This window comes from Photinus pyralis, unplaced genomic scaffold (assembly GCF_008802855.1).
Source record: "Photinus pyralis isolate 1611_PpyrPB1 unplaced genomic scaffold, Ppyr1.3 Ppyr1.4_LG9, whole genome shotgun sequence".
Taxonomy (NCBI): Eukaryota; Metazoa; Arthropoda; class Insecta; order Coleoptera; family Lampyridae; genus Photinus; species Photinus pyralis.
Window position 1 is genome coordinate 21,036,059 of NW_022170878.1, and position 16,820 is coordinate 21,052,878.

The following is a 16,820-nucleotide window of genomic DNA, read 5'->3' on the forward strand; positions in this document are numbered from 1 at the left end:
TTATCAATGATCCGGAATGACCCGTCGTCCTCACGTAATTTCTTACTAATTAATGAACGCTTACAAAATGGCTTCTTATTAACAAAATCGGACATCTTTAATTTTGATTCGTTTGCTTCATTCCCTAATTAAGATAACTGAATATTATGATCCAAAGTCCCGACATCTCGTCACCAGACATCCGGAAAACATTAAGAAAACAATGCTCTACAGAAATTCAAACATGGAAAAGGGGCAACTTTGCATTTCACTAAATGCTTACATATTTATTCTTACAATCCAATAATTTATTGGCCCTCTAAATTTCGACACCCCGTAATTTTTTATGATATATAATACCTAACCTGCTCTAACCCTGGAAATTAAAAAAAAACATCAACTTATCAAACCTATCTCTATAGAATTCGAAGAAAAATTAGGTACAAATTGTGAAGCTACCGTTACACCTGTGGGTATCCTTTAGAGCTCCATTGGTATTCCTTTAAAAAGTTCTAAGCCGTTTTATAGAATTGTTGCAGAAATTCTTGAACCACCCCAAAATCGAAAAAAAAACTTTCATATGGTTGCAGCATAGATCACACCACACATTGTTGGTCGCAGATTTACAGAGGAAAAATCATTTTCCATTAGATTCTGAGTAAGCAGTCAATTCCGGGCTCAGTGGCAAAAAGCAACGAAAGTCCAGGGTCTTTTTAACAGGGTCCCTTGGCAAAGCTACAAAAACTGAATAGAAGCCAGATTATTAAGATCCTTACGGGGCCCTGGATGGTCATCAGCTATCATCTGCATGGCATTGGGTCTGTGAAAGAGCCCACGTGCAGATTCTGTGGCGAGTTAGATGAAACTACCGAGCATCTGGTCTGTTAGTGTGACGGGGTTCTCTAATCTAATGTTTCTCTATACGAGTGGTTTAACTGTTTCCGTAGAGCAAGTAGCTCATACAGGGCCATTCTTCGCTGTATCTGTTGCCTGCTCGGATCGCAACTCTTGGCATCTTTGCAATACTAGAAGGAGGTCCTCTAATTAACCTCAATGTGCAATAATAGACTTTAAGACGAATACTCACTACCTGGCGTTCTCGCATGTACGTTTTGTGTTAAATTATGGTAGCCGAGGCTGTAGGAATAGAGCTCCTCTATCGGAGCTGGGTACTGCTCGCGAGCGTTTCGCTCGAAAAAGCGCTTGCGAGCGGAGCACTTTTCGAAGCGGCCTCTTGGTGCTTGATACTCGAGCGTTTACTTAAAGTGCTCGGCGTTCGAGCGCTTTTTTTCTGCCCGCGAGCGGTTATTCCGCTCATGAGCGTTTTTTTTCCGATCACAAGCGCTTTTTTCGCTCGCTCGCTCTTATTCCGTTCGGAACTCGCAAGTGGTTTCGCTTTGCAAAACGACTCGATGCTCGCGAGCAATTTTGAGAAAATTAGAGCGCTCGTCGTTCGTCGATCGAGCGGTTTTTTAGAACGCTCGACTCAGCTCTGCCCTCTATTTTGATGTTTTTATTTAACTACATGCAATTTACCATTTTAAGAGTTGTTTGCGAATTGTGTCAATTGAACCGTACGTGTGTTTTGTACTTGATCTCATTTATCGTGTTTTTTACTTGGTTTATGATGTCTCTTGTGTTTCGTTCTTGTTGATTTAACCGCATTTTACTCGATAGCAGATGTTTTTTGTAGATTTTGAGACATTTCCTTTGTGTAATTCTCTTTTGCATTTTGTTGTATAGTTGATTTATTTCGTGTATTGGTGTGAGTTGTGCCAGGTTTTTTGTCTATAAAAGGTTTTCCCGTAATATATTCTATATTTGTTTAATTTCATTTATTTGTTTACTTAATTTATTACCTATCCCTCTCTTGTTCTGGGCACAAAAAATTCTGCAATTCCCTTCCCAAGTACGTCACCGGCGTGAAGTTACCCCCCCCCCCCACATTTTCATTGCAATCGTTTGTTGGCGTTTGTTAGCTATATTTTTACAGTTGTTGGTTGATCGTTACTGAATTATTGAAAATTCACAAATTTGGGCGTATAGTTAACCCCCCACTTTTTGAATTTTCAAAATATTTTTATTGCAATCGATTGTTTCTTTATTGTTTGTTTAATTATTCAAATTTCAAGAATTTACGCATATAATTAGCCCCACTTTTTAAATTTTTCAATTATTTTTATCAATCGTTTGTTGCCCGTTTGATGGTGTTGTTTAGTTAGGTACATTTTTACGTTTGTTGGTTGATCGTTATTAAATTATTCAAAATTCAACAAATTGGGGGTATAGTTAGCCACGCCACCTTTGAATTTTAGAATTATCTGCATTGCAATCGTTTGTTGAGGGTTGGTTGTTGGTAGTTCGTACAATTAAAGATTAAGGATAGCCCCTATACTTCCTAATCCCTAATGATTTATGTGAATTATCTAAAATAAATCCCAAAGTCCTATATTGTACAGATACAGACAGAAATACTTCATTTTCTTCTTCTTTGGTCACATCTAGGGAATAAGGGAATGCTATACCGGGATCGCTTGGGACCCGCAGCAATTTTGCGGGATTAATCCCGTACGGAAATGGAGCCGGATCCCGCGGGATTGTCAAATTAATCAACCAAGCTTACCACGGGCAAGAAGTTGTTTAAAATTCATTAATAAAACGCGTAACGGAGAAGTGAAGATATGTACAGGTCATTTCGTACTTTTTTGGTGTTGCGGTTCATGCAATAATTACGCACTAACTTGTATATATGTTATTAACTTTGTTAAACAGCTAAGAGTGCGCAAATCTGTCTTATTTTGCAACTGTTTTAAACGTAGGTGCCGTTATTCCTATAGACAACATGTTTAACTCGTCGATTGTTTATAAAGACTTTAGCAGTAAAAGTGGCTGTACAGAAATATTGTAGTGAATATTCTAGAAATCCAGAGGAACATGGAGACACTATTACAGATTAGTCACCAACGATATGAAGCGAAGACGACTGTGACGCATTCTTTCCGGGATATACGACGTGTTTTGTTCGAGAATACATTTAAGATTTTGGGGGGTCGAAATTTTGCTGCGGGATTGCAATGTCGCACCCATTCACTTAAGGGTCTAGGACACTTCGCCGAATGGATTTTTTGATGGTCCATATCGCCAACTAGGAACACTACGCCGACGGACACTATCCCGATTGTGCCCACATCTTTGCAATAAAAATATTTTGAAAATTCAAAAATTATACCTACGCCCAAATTTTGAAATTTGAACAATTTAATAACATTGTTTATCACCATCTTATCATAAATAATTATCGCATTAGCTCATAGGCAGCAGGAGTCTTACGCAATGAAACAACGTTAAAGTATGTGAGCATTTAATTGTCATAAGACTTAACAATATACAAGTACGAGATGAACTGACATACATGCTATATTGACTGGATAAACCAATAATAATGCACATTCAGCATTCATACTCTTACAACAAAAGGAAATTCGTTCGCCCTCCTCCCCCCCTAACAAATAGAATGAATGCATTATCTAGGAAATCTGACACACATTATAATAATCACGGTTATGAAAAATGGAGCGTAATTAAGAACAAAATCAATTATATAAACTCTAGACTATTTTAAATACAATGGCAGATTGTATGAATTAAAAGGCACTTTACACATCTAATAATTATTATTATTATTACATTGGCAAAACTGGAAGGTTTGAGTTTCATAATTATTTATGTTACATATGTACATTAATTTATTTATCTTCGTTAACTTAACATTAAATGTATATAAGCTCGGGTTGTTCGACAAATACAACTAGAAGGATCTAAAGATGATTGTTTCTTTATCTACACTTAGCTACAACTTGAAAATTGTTTACCGCACGCGCGAGGCTTTTTTTTCAAATTCTCGTAGTACCCTATTGTTCCGTTAAAACTCTGGAAAATGGAGCGGTAAAGAAAAATGAGAAAAATAAATCAAAATTTATTATTTAAAAAAAAAATTAAAATACACTTTATGTACATAAAGAAAACGAAACCTATATACAAAAAAAGAAACTAAGAAAGCAAATACAGCGAAAATTAACTTTGGTTGTCATTTGGACTAGTAAGATATACAAACATTAATCATATTAATAACTTAAGTGAACTTAAACAATAATAGGTCCCTAAGTTTGTAATCGGAGGTTCTTATAATTAGGTACAAAAAACTGTAACAGTAACAAAGAACGCGCGAAAATTATATCTACAAGATCACAAATTCGTGGAAAATCCGATCGCTCACTCGCACTAAACAATCTGCAAAAGTATAAAAATAAAAACGGAAAAATTACAAAAATATTCTCTAAAATGTACCCTCAATAATTTAGTGGTGGGAGCCAAATTCGTAAAGCGGCCCGACAACTTAACAACTATATAACGACATTTAACAACTGTCAACATTATTTAAATATTAAAATAGTCTCAATCTTGTATAATTTCACAGTGATGCACTGTTTTAATTCAGTCCGTCCGTACGTATTGCATCTGTCTAAGTTTAAATCACAATAACAACGAGTATTTTTGATTCGTTAATGAAACACAAAAAGGAAAAATATCACGTTCGATGTTTGCACTTCTACACTTATAAGACGTAGAGGATGTCCTCCATGTCTCAGACAAGATGTCCCTCCTGCTCGCTCACACCGTAACCGTTACCGAAACTGCTCAGCTCCTTCTTTTGATTTAACGTTTGAGCTTGGAGTATCTGCATGTTTTGATTTGTGTTGTGAAGAACGTCGGGCGGGACGGCTACGCGCTGGTGGCGGACGAGGGAGCCGTTCGCCGGCAAGGGCGGCGGGGACGGCGTGTGGGTGTGCGTCAGGTGAGGGTGCATCGGTATCGGTGGCGGATTTTGGAAGTCCAAAGGCGGAGGGTACGAAAGGTAGCGATCCGACATGTTGTAATAGGAACCGTCGGCAGGCGGCGCTGGTGATGGCGCGCTGATGTACGATGATTTCGCTATAAACGAAACTCACCCTCAGATTTGGTTAGTATGGGGTTAGTGGTGCGTACCTGACATGCTTCCCGGTGGGTAGGCCAGACTTTGATCATCTCTAGCGCGCGGCCTCTCGTGCATGTGTTGGTGATGGTGAGGATGCGGAAGCGTGTGGGTTTTGTGGACCATGTTCGGCTGCAACTGCATTTCGAACCTGGTGAAACCAGTGTAAGGGGAGGGTTGGTCCTGTACATCCATTAGGTAGGTGCTAGCGGCTTGCTTGCGGCCCTCATCCTTAAAAATGAAAACAATAACGGCCATTCGGCGACGCCACAATCAAACTTACCACATAATCAACGTTACTGCCTTCGTTACTGTAAGTCTCACTCCTCTCACTAACGGACGATAAAGTCTCACCGGTCACAGTGTCATTGTAGCTATTCGGGGCGTACATTTCAATGGTAGCAGATTTACTCGTCTGGTTCGCTTGTTCTAAAAAGGTTTTACATTTGAAACAGTGTAAATTGAGAGAATTGGAGAAGTTGGCAAAAACTTGTGCTTCAAGCAACATAATTCTAATACTCTTTGTACTTCTGTAATGAAGAACCCGTTTCAGCCGTCGCTACCATATAATAACGCTGCAGTTCATTCGCCGTTTGTAACCGTTCCCGTCTACACACTTCGATTATCTTTGTTGCATTCGAAAGTTCGTGTCATTTGGAAGACGACAAATTAATATTTTAAAATTTTCTTATGGTAATTTAAAACGAGGTTGATGCCGTTATCAGGTTGATAAGCGTCCTTTATGCCGACCTGAGAAATTCCAATTAACAATAAGTGTTAGTTGGACTACCGATTTTACAAATTTGAATCCGGTCAATTAAATAAGTGAAATTAATAGTAGCTAAATAAATGTGTTTCAACGTCATTCCACCTAGTCGTGTGGGGTATCAAAAGAAGCGCTCTTAAATGATTTGAATTTTGGGCCCAATTACCGATTTTCAGGACGTGAGCAGGCCGCTCAATGAATTAACAAAGTTTGATAGTATTAACCGAATACCACGGCGACAGCCTTTTGCACTTACGCAAACTCGGTTTTGTAAGTATCATAATTTTCTGCTTTTCCGTAGATTTGTTTAATTTATGCTTTTACATTAAGTTTAGCGCACCGTTTGCTTTTTATTGGACAGTAATTTCTACCGCTCCACTTAATTCCATTAAGGGAGGGATATTGTTTCGCTCTCCCGAATTTGCTTTCCCGTAGATACCGCTACCGAATCCCGCCACACAGAGCATTAAAATTACGTTTCGTAGCTCTAATTAAACTTTTGCCAACTTCAACTTTGCTAGATGGAACAGAACAAACCTCTGGATCGTCTAGCCTTAATGTACAGGCATCCGACAATGATGCCGACATTAATGAGAACGAGAAGGATTAACACCGACGAAATCATGACGTAATTTTGATTAGCGTCCTGTTTGTTTAAAAATCCATCGGGCGAAACCTTTTCGGACGACTCGAACGGTAACGCTAAGAGAAGAGAACACAAACATTTAATTACCTGCAATTCTCTTTTTTGATCTTCTATGCAAGCAACAGCCGATTACTAAGACATTCGATACAATTAAAGCGGTCGCTACAATAGTCCCAATTATTATAAGCAGTCCGGGGAAGTCTTTGAAGCCGCGCTCGTCGGAACTTGGAGAGGTGTAATGCGGAGGTATTTGATCTAATTTAAGGAAGAAGAGTTAGTAACTACTGGCGGTGCAAAAGGTATGTAAACTGAGGCGTAGATAATTTTTTTTTACCACTGCGCCTCGACCAATCGAAGCGCGGTGGTAAATACTACTTTCAATTACAAAAAAGTAATGCCATCCGGGTCTACATACTTTTGCGACGAGTACCCATCCCCATAAGTAAGTGAGCCCATAACCAGCAAGAAAACCTAACGTACTTGTAGTGCGCGCCATCGTAATGTCTGGAAGATACTTGCTGCTCCCCAGCTTGTTGGAGGCCATGATGGAGAAGACGTATGCCGTGTCCGGCTCCAGCTTGCCGATGGTAAACTGGGTCGAGTTCGACAGGATGTCTTCGTACTTATAACGGTCGGTATCCAGAGTCCGGTAGCGTATCTGGTAGCTAGCCTTCATGCCACCGTCAAAACCGGGCACCCAAGAAACCACGACGGAGTTGTGGGTGACGTTCACGATCGAGAGAATGCTGGGAGCGTCCGGTGCCGAGGTCACTTCCAGCCTGGGCGACACCGTCGCGAAACCCAGCTCGTTCTTCGCGACGCATTCGTAGTTCCCATAATCTGCCGAAGTCACGTGGGTTATCAGGAGGACCGATTCGGAGACCATGCTGTCTATCTGCCGATACGTGACGTAGTATTTCCCTGTCGTGTTCGTGCGTAGCGGGCTACCGGAACGCGCCCAGGAGTAGCGGGCCAACGGTGACGATTGACTTCTGCAAGTCAAGCGGCCGGTATCGCCGGCGTCGCTCGCGAACTTCATAAGGGACGGTGATTGATCTATTTCCGGTTTATCTGAAAAATAATTCGTTTAATATCGCGCTAAAACTTCAATTTGCGTATTTCCTATCCGCAAAACTTGCTTATCTTGAAACTAATTAGCCTATACGCAGCGATCACAAATTTCTTACAGCAACGACCGGCTTTAAATGATAAAACTCTAATAAAACAACATTTCCAAATGTCTCCAATACAAATCAAACTACTACGCAATTATTTAAACAAAATTACACATCGTTGGCCACAACCCGAACTTCTCAAAGATAAACTTTCTGGCAGAACTGGGCAGAATACTTTAAAAAAGTATTTGAATACTAAATAGTAAATACTTTACACAAATCAAAGGTATTTGAATACTAAATACTTTTACGTCCAGCACAAGCGAATACTAGATACAGATACATTGAAAAGTATTCAAATACTTAAAAAAATAAGTATTCAAATACTTTAGATTTTTAGAATGTATTCGAATACTTTCAAAGGTATTCGAATACTTTCAAAAGTATTCTAATACTATCAAAGGTATTCGAATACTATCAAAGGTATTCGAATACTATAAAAAGTATTCGAATTTCTTATAGAATGTGGCCTGTAGAATCCATAATTTCAAACAGTTCCAAGATTGGGCTACTGATTCAAAAGTTACAGCCCTTTGAATTTTCTTTCGAAATTGGTTTCTAGTCTATAACTTTTGATTGAGAAGTCTGATCGAAAAAGTACGAATTGTTTTGAATTCTACGCACCAAAATTAATAAGAAAAAGTGTTTTCCCGAGAAATTTTGGTGCAGTCGATTTTTGGTAAAAAAGGAAGGTTATACACTGCCTGTTTTTGAGCCCCGAAAAAAAAATGTCGCAGATCGACCCGGAAAAAAATTGTCTTATAGAATGTGGCCTGTAGAATCCATAATTTCAAACAGTTCCAAGATTGGGCTACTAGTTCAAAAGTTAAAGCCCTTTGAATTTTCTTTCGAAATTGGTTTCTAGTCTATAACTTTTGATTGAGAAGTCTGATCGAAAAAGTACGAATTGTTTTGGATTCTATACATACCAAAATTAGTAAGAAAAAGTGTTTTCCCGAGAAATTTTGGTGCAGTCGCTTTGGTAAAAAGGCAGGTAATACACTGCCTTTTTTTGAGTCCCGAAAAAAAAATTGTCTCAGATCGACCCGAAAAAAAAATTTTCTTATAGAATGTGGCCTGTAGAATCCACAATTTCAAACAGTTCCAAGATTGGGCTACTAGTTCATAAGTTACAGCCCTTTGAATCTTTTTTCGAAATTAGTTTCTAGTCTATAACTTTTGATTGAGAAGTCTGATCGAAAAAGTACGAATTGTTTTGGATTCTACGCACCAAAATTAGTAAGAAAAAGTGTTTTCCCGAGAAATTTTGGTATAGTCGATTTTTGAGGCCCGAAAAAAAAATTGTCTCAGATCGACCCGAAAAAAAAAATTTTTCTTATAGAATGTGGCCTGTAGAATCCACAAATTCAAACAGTTCCAAGATTGGGTTACTAGTTCAAAAGTTACAGCCCTTTGAATTTTCTTTCGAAATTGGTTTCTAGTCTATAACTTTTGATTGAGAAGTCTGATCGAAAAAGCACGAATTGTTTTGGATTCTACGCACCAAAATTAATAAGAAAAAGTGTTTTCCCGAGAAATTTTGGTGCAGTCGATTTTTGGTAAAAAAGGAAGGTTATACATGCCTTTTTTTGAGGCTCGAAAAAAAAATTGTCTCAGATCGACCCGGAAAAAAAATTTTCTTATAGAATGTGGCCTGTAGAATCCATAATTTCAAACAGTTCCAAGATTGGGCTACTAGTCCAAAAGTTACAGCCCTTTGAATTTTCTTTCGAAATTGGTTTCTAGTCCATAACTTTTGATTGAGAAGTCTGATCGAAAAAGTACGACTTGTTTTGGATTCTACGCACCAAAATTAATATAAAAAAGAGTTTTCCCGAGAAATTTTGGTGTAGTCAATTTTCTGTAAAAAAGGAATGTTATACACTGTCTTTTTTTGAGGCCCGAAAAAAAAATTGTCTCAGATCGATCCGGAAAAAAATTTTCTTATAGAATGTGGCCTGTAGGATCAATAATTTCAAACAGTTCCAAAATTGGGCTACTGCTCAATTGTAATCTTACAATTTGGACAATGGACTGTGCAGTTTTATGTCGGCTGTCTAAAAAAACCCTACTGAGATAAGATTACCTACTCTTATTATCTATGACTTTCTGAAACCCACGTCTTCCGGAAGGCATTATTAGAACAACACTATAGAATTTAAATACGCAGAATAAAAACTAAGTAGCTTTAATCCAAGCGCTCGTTAGCTTTTATATTGAAGACTGTACTTACGTTTAACAATCAGCAGGACGTCACGAACAGTCGCATTTCCAATGCCATTATTAGCAACGCACTGAAAGTGACCCAAATCCTCTCGAGTAACCGCCGTTATCCTCAGGTACGAAGTGCCATTTTTGTCGTACATAATCGACGTGCGGGCGTCGAAATCGGGAAAGTCGCTCCGTCGCCACACGATCGAATCGTCGCGCAATGGGTTCCCGTCGACCGAACAGGAGAGGGTCGCGTCCTCCTGCGAGTTCGCGATGACGTTTTCGCTGATCGAGGTGATCGTGGCGGAATCTACGAGCGAAACGTCAGTGAGGGGTGCTTGCGCCGTCGAGTGCCACTTACATTCGACGCTAATGTTGAGGTTCATCACTGAGCTGCCTTGCGAATTTAAAGCCTCGCAGGTGTACGTTCCTCCGTCGTGGCGACTCAGCTTGGTGATATTGAGGACGGAGCCGTCGGAAATAATCCGCTCCAGTCCCGTACCGGTCGAGGCCTGGGCGATGGGTAAACCATCCTTGGTCCAGGTGTACGCGATGTTCCCGGGATTGCCGTCGGCTTTGAGCGAGATGATCAGAGGCTCGTTTTCGATGCCGGTCACGGACTCCTCGTTAGTCTTATCAAACATGGGCTTATCTAAAGCAAGGCGTTACGCTAGAAACACTCGGGAGTGAGTACTTACAAAGAACTTTGAGGGTGATGGCGTCGTGCACGGACTGCTGTAGCGCTTCGTTGGTGGCCTGGCACGTGTAGACGATGCCGTTGAGCTGCTCGCTTACGTTCAGCTTCATCTCGATCGTGGAGACTTTTCCTCCGTGCAAACCCGCCTTGGAGGTGTTGTAAAGGCCGTCGACTGGAATTCCCTCTCGCCACCAAGAAAGCCGCGCCGGAGGGTTGCTCGAGCTCGAATCGCAGATTAGGGTCGCCTCGATTCCCGGTTTCAACTCGGGCGGCTCCCTGCGGATCTTAACATGTTCGGGTGGAACTACGGAGGGGCGAAGTTAGAGCGGTTCGATTTGGGGGTGCACTTACAGTAGACGCTCATTGTGATTGTTTCGAAAAGCGGTATTTCTGTCGCGGAATTCGCAGCCTCGCATCGGTAACGGGCGTCGTTGTCGGTGACGTTGGTGAGGATCTCGACCTCGGCCGTAACTGATTTGTCCGTCGTCTTCACTTTGGAGTTTATCTTTTTGTCGTTTTTGTACCACGTTATCGTCGCCAGAGGGTTGCCGCCGGATGACGTGCAGGAGATCTTTTGGGTGGTGCCGGCTGGAATGTTCGTTCCCTTGGTGTACCCGTGTATGAAGGGTTGGCTCGGTGGATCTACAGCGAGATGGGTGGGTAAGGTGGTGGGGGGTGAGGAGTGCCTTCACTTACATAAGACGTTAATCGTGTGAGTAGACACCACGTTCTCGGTCAGTTGCATGTTTAGACCGTGACAGATGACGACCAGGCTTTTCCTGTTGGGTTCGACTATTGCAGTGATGTTCGAGGTGGTGATCCACCCGCCTTCGGGCGAAACCATGGTACGTGAGGTGGCATTTCTGACCTGTCGACCGGCGACCATCCACTTGATGTCGGCTGCAGGATTGCTATTGGCTGTCGAGCAAGTTAGCGGTACCGGATCTCCCACTCTTGCTTCGGTAGGACCGGATATGGTGACGTGAGCCGGCGAGACTGCGTACAACCGAATTATATGCGACTCAACTACGCTTTTTTATACTTACAGTAAACCGTTAAATCGACCTGAGCTTTGAGCGGCTTGGAAGACATCACGTTACTAGCCTCACATTTGTATCTGTAACAAGTATGCTTTTTACAAACACCCTGTATACACTTTATCGGCTGTTAGGAGTCCTTTTAAAACTTTTATTGTCGCAAATGGTTTCTAAGAGCTCTAAAAGCCTTCAAAAATTGATGAGCCTTTAAGGCCATTAAGAAGCACTTGAGTTTTAAAAGTCTTTAAGAGCTCTAAGGGTCGCCTTCAGTTTCGTTGAGTCGCTGGCTTCGACCTTTGAAACGCTATGGTGCCTAATGAGGGTAGTTTAGAGAACACCTCATGTCCCTTACCTCGCCTTGTCATCGCTTGCATCCGCTGTAAATGTGTAAACGTTCTCAGATACTCGACCGGCCGTTCGGTACGCCATTCGTATTTGCTCGCCGTTCTTGTACCAAATCAGCTGCGCCGGAGGATTTCCCCCTCTACTCTTACAGACGAGCTCAACCGTCTGCCCTCGCCTAATCGTCTCGCCCTCCGTGTAGCCCTCGATATACGGCGGACCGGGCGGATCTGCGAACACAAGCGATCAGCTCTACTTTCGCATTGACCGATCATACTCACATAAAACGCTCAGATGTACCGTCGTACGCATCGGCAGATCGAGCGAAAGTCCCTCGTGCCGCGCCTCGCACGTGTACTCGGCGTAATCGTCTTCGGCCGTCGGCTTCAGCGATATTCGCGAGTTGGTATCGAATCTGACCGCCTTTTTATTACCGGACTTCGAGACCACCTCGATCGTTTGATCTTCGCGATTAGCTGCAAACGAAAGGACTGAAAATGGGTAGAGCGGGCGGATACTTACGGATATTGAGCTCGATATTTCCGCGGTACCAGACGATTTTGGCGGCCGGTTTCGCGTTTTTAACTCGACACTCCAGGTGGAATTCTTGGTTCTCCCTTATCTCAATTTTGGAATTTGCTGGATGGTCCAGTATTTCTATCGAAGAAGGAGGTGCTGAAATGAAAACAAGCATTAGTAATGGAAATTATGCAAATGGTTTCCATATTAGCCGCTATTAACAGAAATTAGAAATAATAGGTACGGAAGAAGATAAACTGAAAATTGGAAATTAGAAACCTGACCCACTATGGGTGCTTGTAACTAGAAAACAGGACCCGGTAACTGGGAAAACGGGACATAAAGCTTGGGCTTTACTTGAAATAAAGCTAGAAATTGAAAAGCTGCAATTGGGTTGAACAAAATTACCTGGAAACATGAAACTGTGGTCTAGAACTGGAAACTGAAACGGGAAACTGCGGAGGTGGACAGAGGAAATGCTAAGAAGAAACCTGAAATAAACCTCGCGTTACCTGAAGCAGACCATAATACCAAGAGACTTCAAATCATTTCGTGAGCAAGAAACTGCAACGATATCCTAAGGAAACCTCACAAAAATCTTAGAAAGTTCAAGATATTGGTCCTTCCGACATGCTTCAGCTTTCTTTTAGGTCCTTCGAATACTTTACCTGCTGCGGATTCTTCAGCTTCTTCAGAATCGTTGGACTTTGATTAGCATCGACTTTCATTGTTTAATGAAAAACAACGTGGTACAGTTTGGGTCGAAAACTACCCCTTACATTGTATTGCGTAGGTAAAGCCGGGTATAATCAGTTCATTAAAAGCATTACGCGCCCGCAATAGTCGCGGTCATCCCCCATTTAACGCTAAGAAGACAAACAATGGAGGAAACGTAATGCCGAAGGCGCTTATTTGATTAATCAGGTATTTTAGGACGAGGGAAAATTTATTAAAGGACGAGGCGCGCGTGTTAATTTTGCGACTGCCCGATGTTTTGAGCCAATATTTATCTTTTGCCGCTTCTGTCGATATGGCATAACCGCGGCCAGATGCTATACGTGCCCGAAATCTAAAATCGCCCGCTGTATTAGTTTAGATAAACTCTACGCCGCAATATCGTCCTTACAAAACGCATGGCCCGCCGAGGGCACTAATTGAATTAGACCTGGTGCAGGTCCTTTGGACGTGATGAAACTTGCAACGATAATGTAGGTTATCAGTGCCTTGGTGATAGGCTAACAATTCGGGAACGTCCATGTATTTGAAGCTGAATTAATAATTGTTCCTGTCGCGTCGGGATGTATTAAAGGGTTGGCGGTGGTCCAGACGTTAGTCTAGGCACGTTTTCGGTCATCTGCGATGTCACTTTATTAGCTCCAGATTCTGTCCGAATCTATTCCAGATGTGCTCAATCGACGATTCTTCTGGCAGGGACAATGGTCATTAATCAAGGCGTCGTGCTGAACGCCACCCCCCGCGAGAAGAAGAATTTACGTTACGAGGGCGTTTTAACGTAACGCGCATTACAATGTTTATGTTTTTTTGTTTATGGCATCATACGCACCGGAATGGGGCAGTTAAGGGAGAAATTTTGTAAACGGCTCTATAATACAGACTCCGCCTTTACGAGGTTAGCGCCTGTCTCGTTATATAAAGGATCATAACGAGATATAATAACCGGAAGTCGTTGAAAAATTAATTAACAGGCAGGTACAATGCTGTTTTAAACAGGGCCGGAGTGGACGGAAATTTCGGTGGGCCATTCTTGTCTATTAAAGGTTAAAGCGTCTCTGAAAACTATTGGGACTCTAGAAGTCCCGGGATGCGACTCCTGGAGACTGTGAAGACCATGCCAATAACAGCAATTAAACTCTTAAAGACTTTAGTGCGCTCACTGAAAACCATTACAAATTTCTTGAAGGCTCTCTGGTTTTTTTACACATTTAGAGACCCTTGAGCTCATAAAGGCCCTTCAAGTCTTGAAATCACTCGTAAACGCTATTTAAAGGCTGTAGCAATCATTGACTTTACACCTGAAATGACCGTTGCCTTTGGGAAAAATGTAATCAGTTCCTCCTGAGCTGGGGGGTTTTCCATACCTCCCAGACCCCCCGGTGCTACATTCTCCTCTAAAATATTTAGAACGACCAGTGTGGTTATGCATATTTTCTAGGGAAGGCCGTTAGGTTTCTCTTTTCTGAGATATATTGTGTACACGAGAGTTTTGGGGGGAACGTAGAACCGGGGAGTCTGGGGAGTATGGAATACCACCCAGCACAAGAGGCATCGATTACCTCTTTCAAAAACGACCATGATCATTGGCTTTGGGAGGGGAGGGAGGTATTCCATACCCCCACGCCCCTTACTGCTACATTCCCTTCAAAAATGGTTAGAACGATAAGTGTGATTATGAGGAGGCATCGATTACCTCTTCTCGAAAGAGCTACCATGACCGTTCCGTTTGGGACAAAGGTAATCAGCTCCTGACGGGCTGGAAAAGAGGGGAACACTCCCCGGTGCTTCATTCCCTCCCAACATATTTAGAACGATCAGTGTGACTATAATAATTTTCTAGAGAATGCCGTTAGGTTTCTTTTTTCTGAGATACCTATATTCTATACACGAGAGTTTTAGGGGGAACGTAGAACAGGAGAGTCTGGGGAGTATGGAATACCACCCACCACAAGAGGCATCGATTACCTTTTCTCGAAAGCTACCATGACCATTGGCTTTGGGAAATGGTAATCAGTTTCTCCTGCGCAGAGGGAGGGGGGGGGGTATTCCAAACCCCCATGCCCCTTGTTGCTACATTCCCCTCAAAAATGGTTAGAACGATAAGTGTAATTATGGAGAGGCGTCGATTACCTTTTCTTGAAAGAGCTACAATTACCGTTGCGTTTGGGCAAAAATAATCAGCTCCTCCTGTGCTAGAAGGGAGGGGACACTCGCCGGTGCTTCATTCTCCCCCAAAATATTTAGCACGATGACTATATGATAATTTTGTAGGGAATACCATTAGGTTTCCCTTTTCTGAGATAAAATCCATCCACGAGAATTCCAAGGGCCGACCGGTTTGGGGAGTAACGTAGAACCGAGGGGTCTGGGGTCAGTTCTCCGCAATATTGCATTTTCCTTTTTTTTCACGTCGACGGTAGATATATTTCGCCTAGACGTTCCAATCGCCCTTTGAGAGTATCTTCCTTCGGCACTTCATTTTACAGTTATCATTCATGTGTAGAAACCATTCCTTTCGATAAGACCATTAATTTGAATGTCATGCCCCCCCCCCCATTTTCAATAGATTTACTTGGGGCCACTACAGACAGCATGCAAAATCTGCGACGATTTGGTTGTCACGTGCAAAAGTTCTACACGTTTCGCTGTCAGACACTCGGGCTCGGAAAATAATTCATTAGGGAGGAGGGGGGGGGGGGTTAAGAAAGCACTCAAAGACACGTCTGTCTCCTAAAGACAAGTATGTTAAAGACCCTCAGTCTTTTGGGCTTCAAGATTCGGACATTAAGTACCCTCAACGATTATTAACAGCGTTTAAGGAGCTCTTAAAGGCCCATAAAGGCGGTAAAGCCTCAGTAAAACTTAAAAAAATCCTCTTGTGACTTTAAAACGTGTAACGGTTGATCTCGATTCAGATGAGGAACGAGATACATATTTTCTCTCATATGGAGGCTATAAATTGAATTCTAGTGGATACATACGTAAGTATTAAGTTTTCTGTTACTGAGCCAAATTAATTATTGTCTAATTATTCCGGAATTGTTTTTCATTTCTAGATTATGGAAATAAGATCGGTAGCGTCAAATCGTTTGGATACCTTGAACAAATTTCGATTTTTTTAAATCCACGTCATAGAAGAGACCCAAGAGATAATAAGATTCCAAATATGTAAGAGATCCAACACAATAGATGGAGATGGGGAGCGGCGAGACCAAAGGAATCGCAGTAAACCAAGAAATTTATTCAACAAGTTCGAAAGGTTCAAAAGCCACCTGAAACTGCAAAAATTTGATAGGTTCAAGGCACAAGAAATCCAAAAGATGCAATAAGTGTTGTAAAATTCCTCCGTTAGATGTCGCCTATCGCCCATTTTAAAATGAAATCTCTTCTTCTGCTTCTTCTCGTCTCCACAAAAGCAGGATGTAATTTATCGAAGACTTTTCCCCAAGATATTTACGCCTAACCAAGCAGATCAAAATCCAGAACCGTGTATTCCATTTATTCATTGTTTCTGTACATTCTCGACGGATGCCAAAATTACTTTTCCGTTTATTTTCCACTTCCAGTCAATTCATTATTCATTTCTTTTAATATGTATTTAGTTTTTATTCGTTACCCATCTTAATTGCCTTGCTAGCCATAACGATAGTTCCTGTAGGGCATAGCCTGTGGACTTCCGTT

At 41.6% G+C, this 16,820-nt stretch overlaps 1 protein-coding gene across 2 annotated transcripts in view; it reads right to left on the reverse strand.

Annotated features, from left to right (window-relative positions):
- Positions 1 to 3,323: 3,323 nt before the first annotated feature.
- LOC116180415 (nephrin) overlaps positions 3,324 to 16,820 on the reverse strand; it is a 31,076-nt gene continuing 17,579 nt past the window's right edge. The window contains exons 3-16 of one of the 2 annotated variants that reach the window (XM_031500387.1): positions 12,408 to 12,560; positions 12,167 to 12,361; positions 11,896 to 12,115; positions 11,553 to 11,623; positions 11,203 to 11,502; positions 10,858 to 11,148; positions 10,508 to 10,810; positions 10,171 to 10,461; positions 9,832 to 10,119; positions 6,904 to 7,494; positions 6,315 to 6,479; positions 5,295 to 5,440; positions 5,026 to 5,242; positions 3,324 to 4,971 (exon numbers count right to left, since the gene is read on the reverse strand). In XM_031500387.1, the coding sequence (XP_031356247.1) occupies positions 4,625 to 4,971; positions 5,026 to 5,242; positions 5,295 to 5,440; positions 6,315 to 6,479; positions 6,904 to 7,494; positions 9,832 to 10,119; positions 10,171 to 10,461; positions 10,508 to 10,810; positions 10,858 to 11,148; positions 11,203 to 11,502; positions 11,553 to 11,623; positions 11,896 to 12,115; positions 12,167 to 12,361; positions 12,408 to 12,560 (3,578 nt within the window). In that variant the 3' untranslated portion in view covers positions 3,324 to 4,624. Of the gene's footprint in view, positions 4,972 to 5,025; positions 5,243 to 5,294; positions 5,441 to 6,314; positions 6,480 to 6,510; positions 6,679 to 6,903; positions 7,495 to 9,831; positions 10,120 to 10,170; positions 10,462 to 10,507; positions 10,811 to 10,857; positions 11,149 to 11,202; positions 11,503 to 11,552; positions 11,624 to 11,895; positions 12,116 to 12,166; positions 12,362 to 12,407; positions 12,561 to 16,820 lie in introns of both variants that reach the window. The other variant, XM_031500385.1, reaches the window with a different exon arrangement.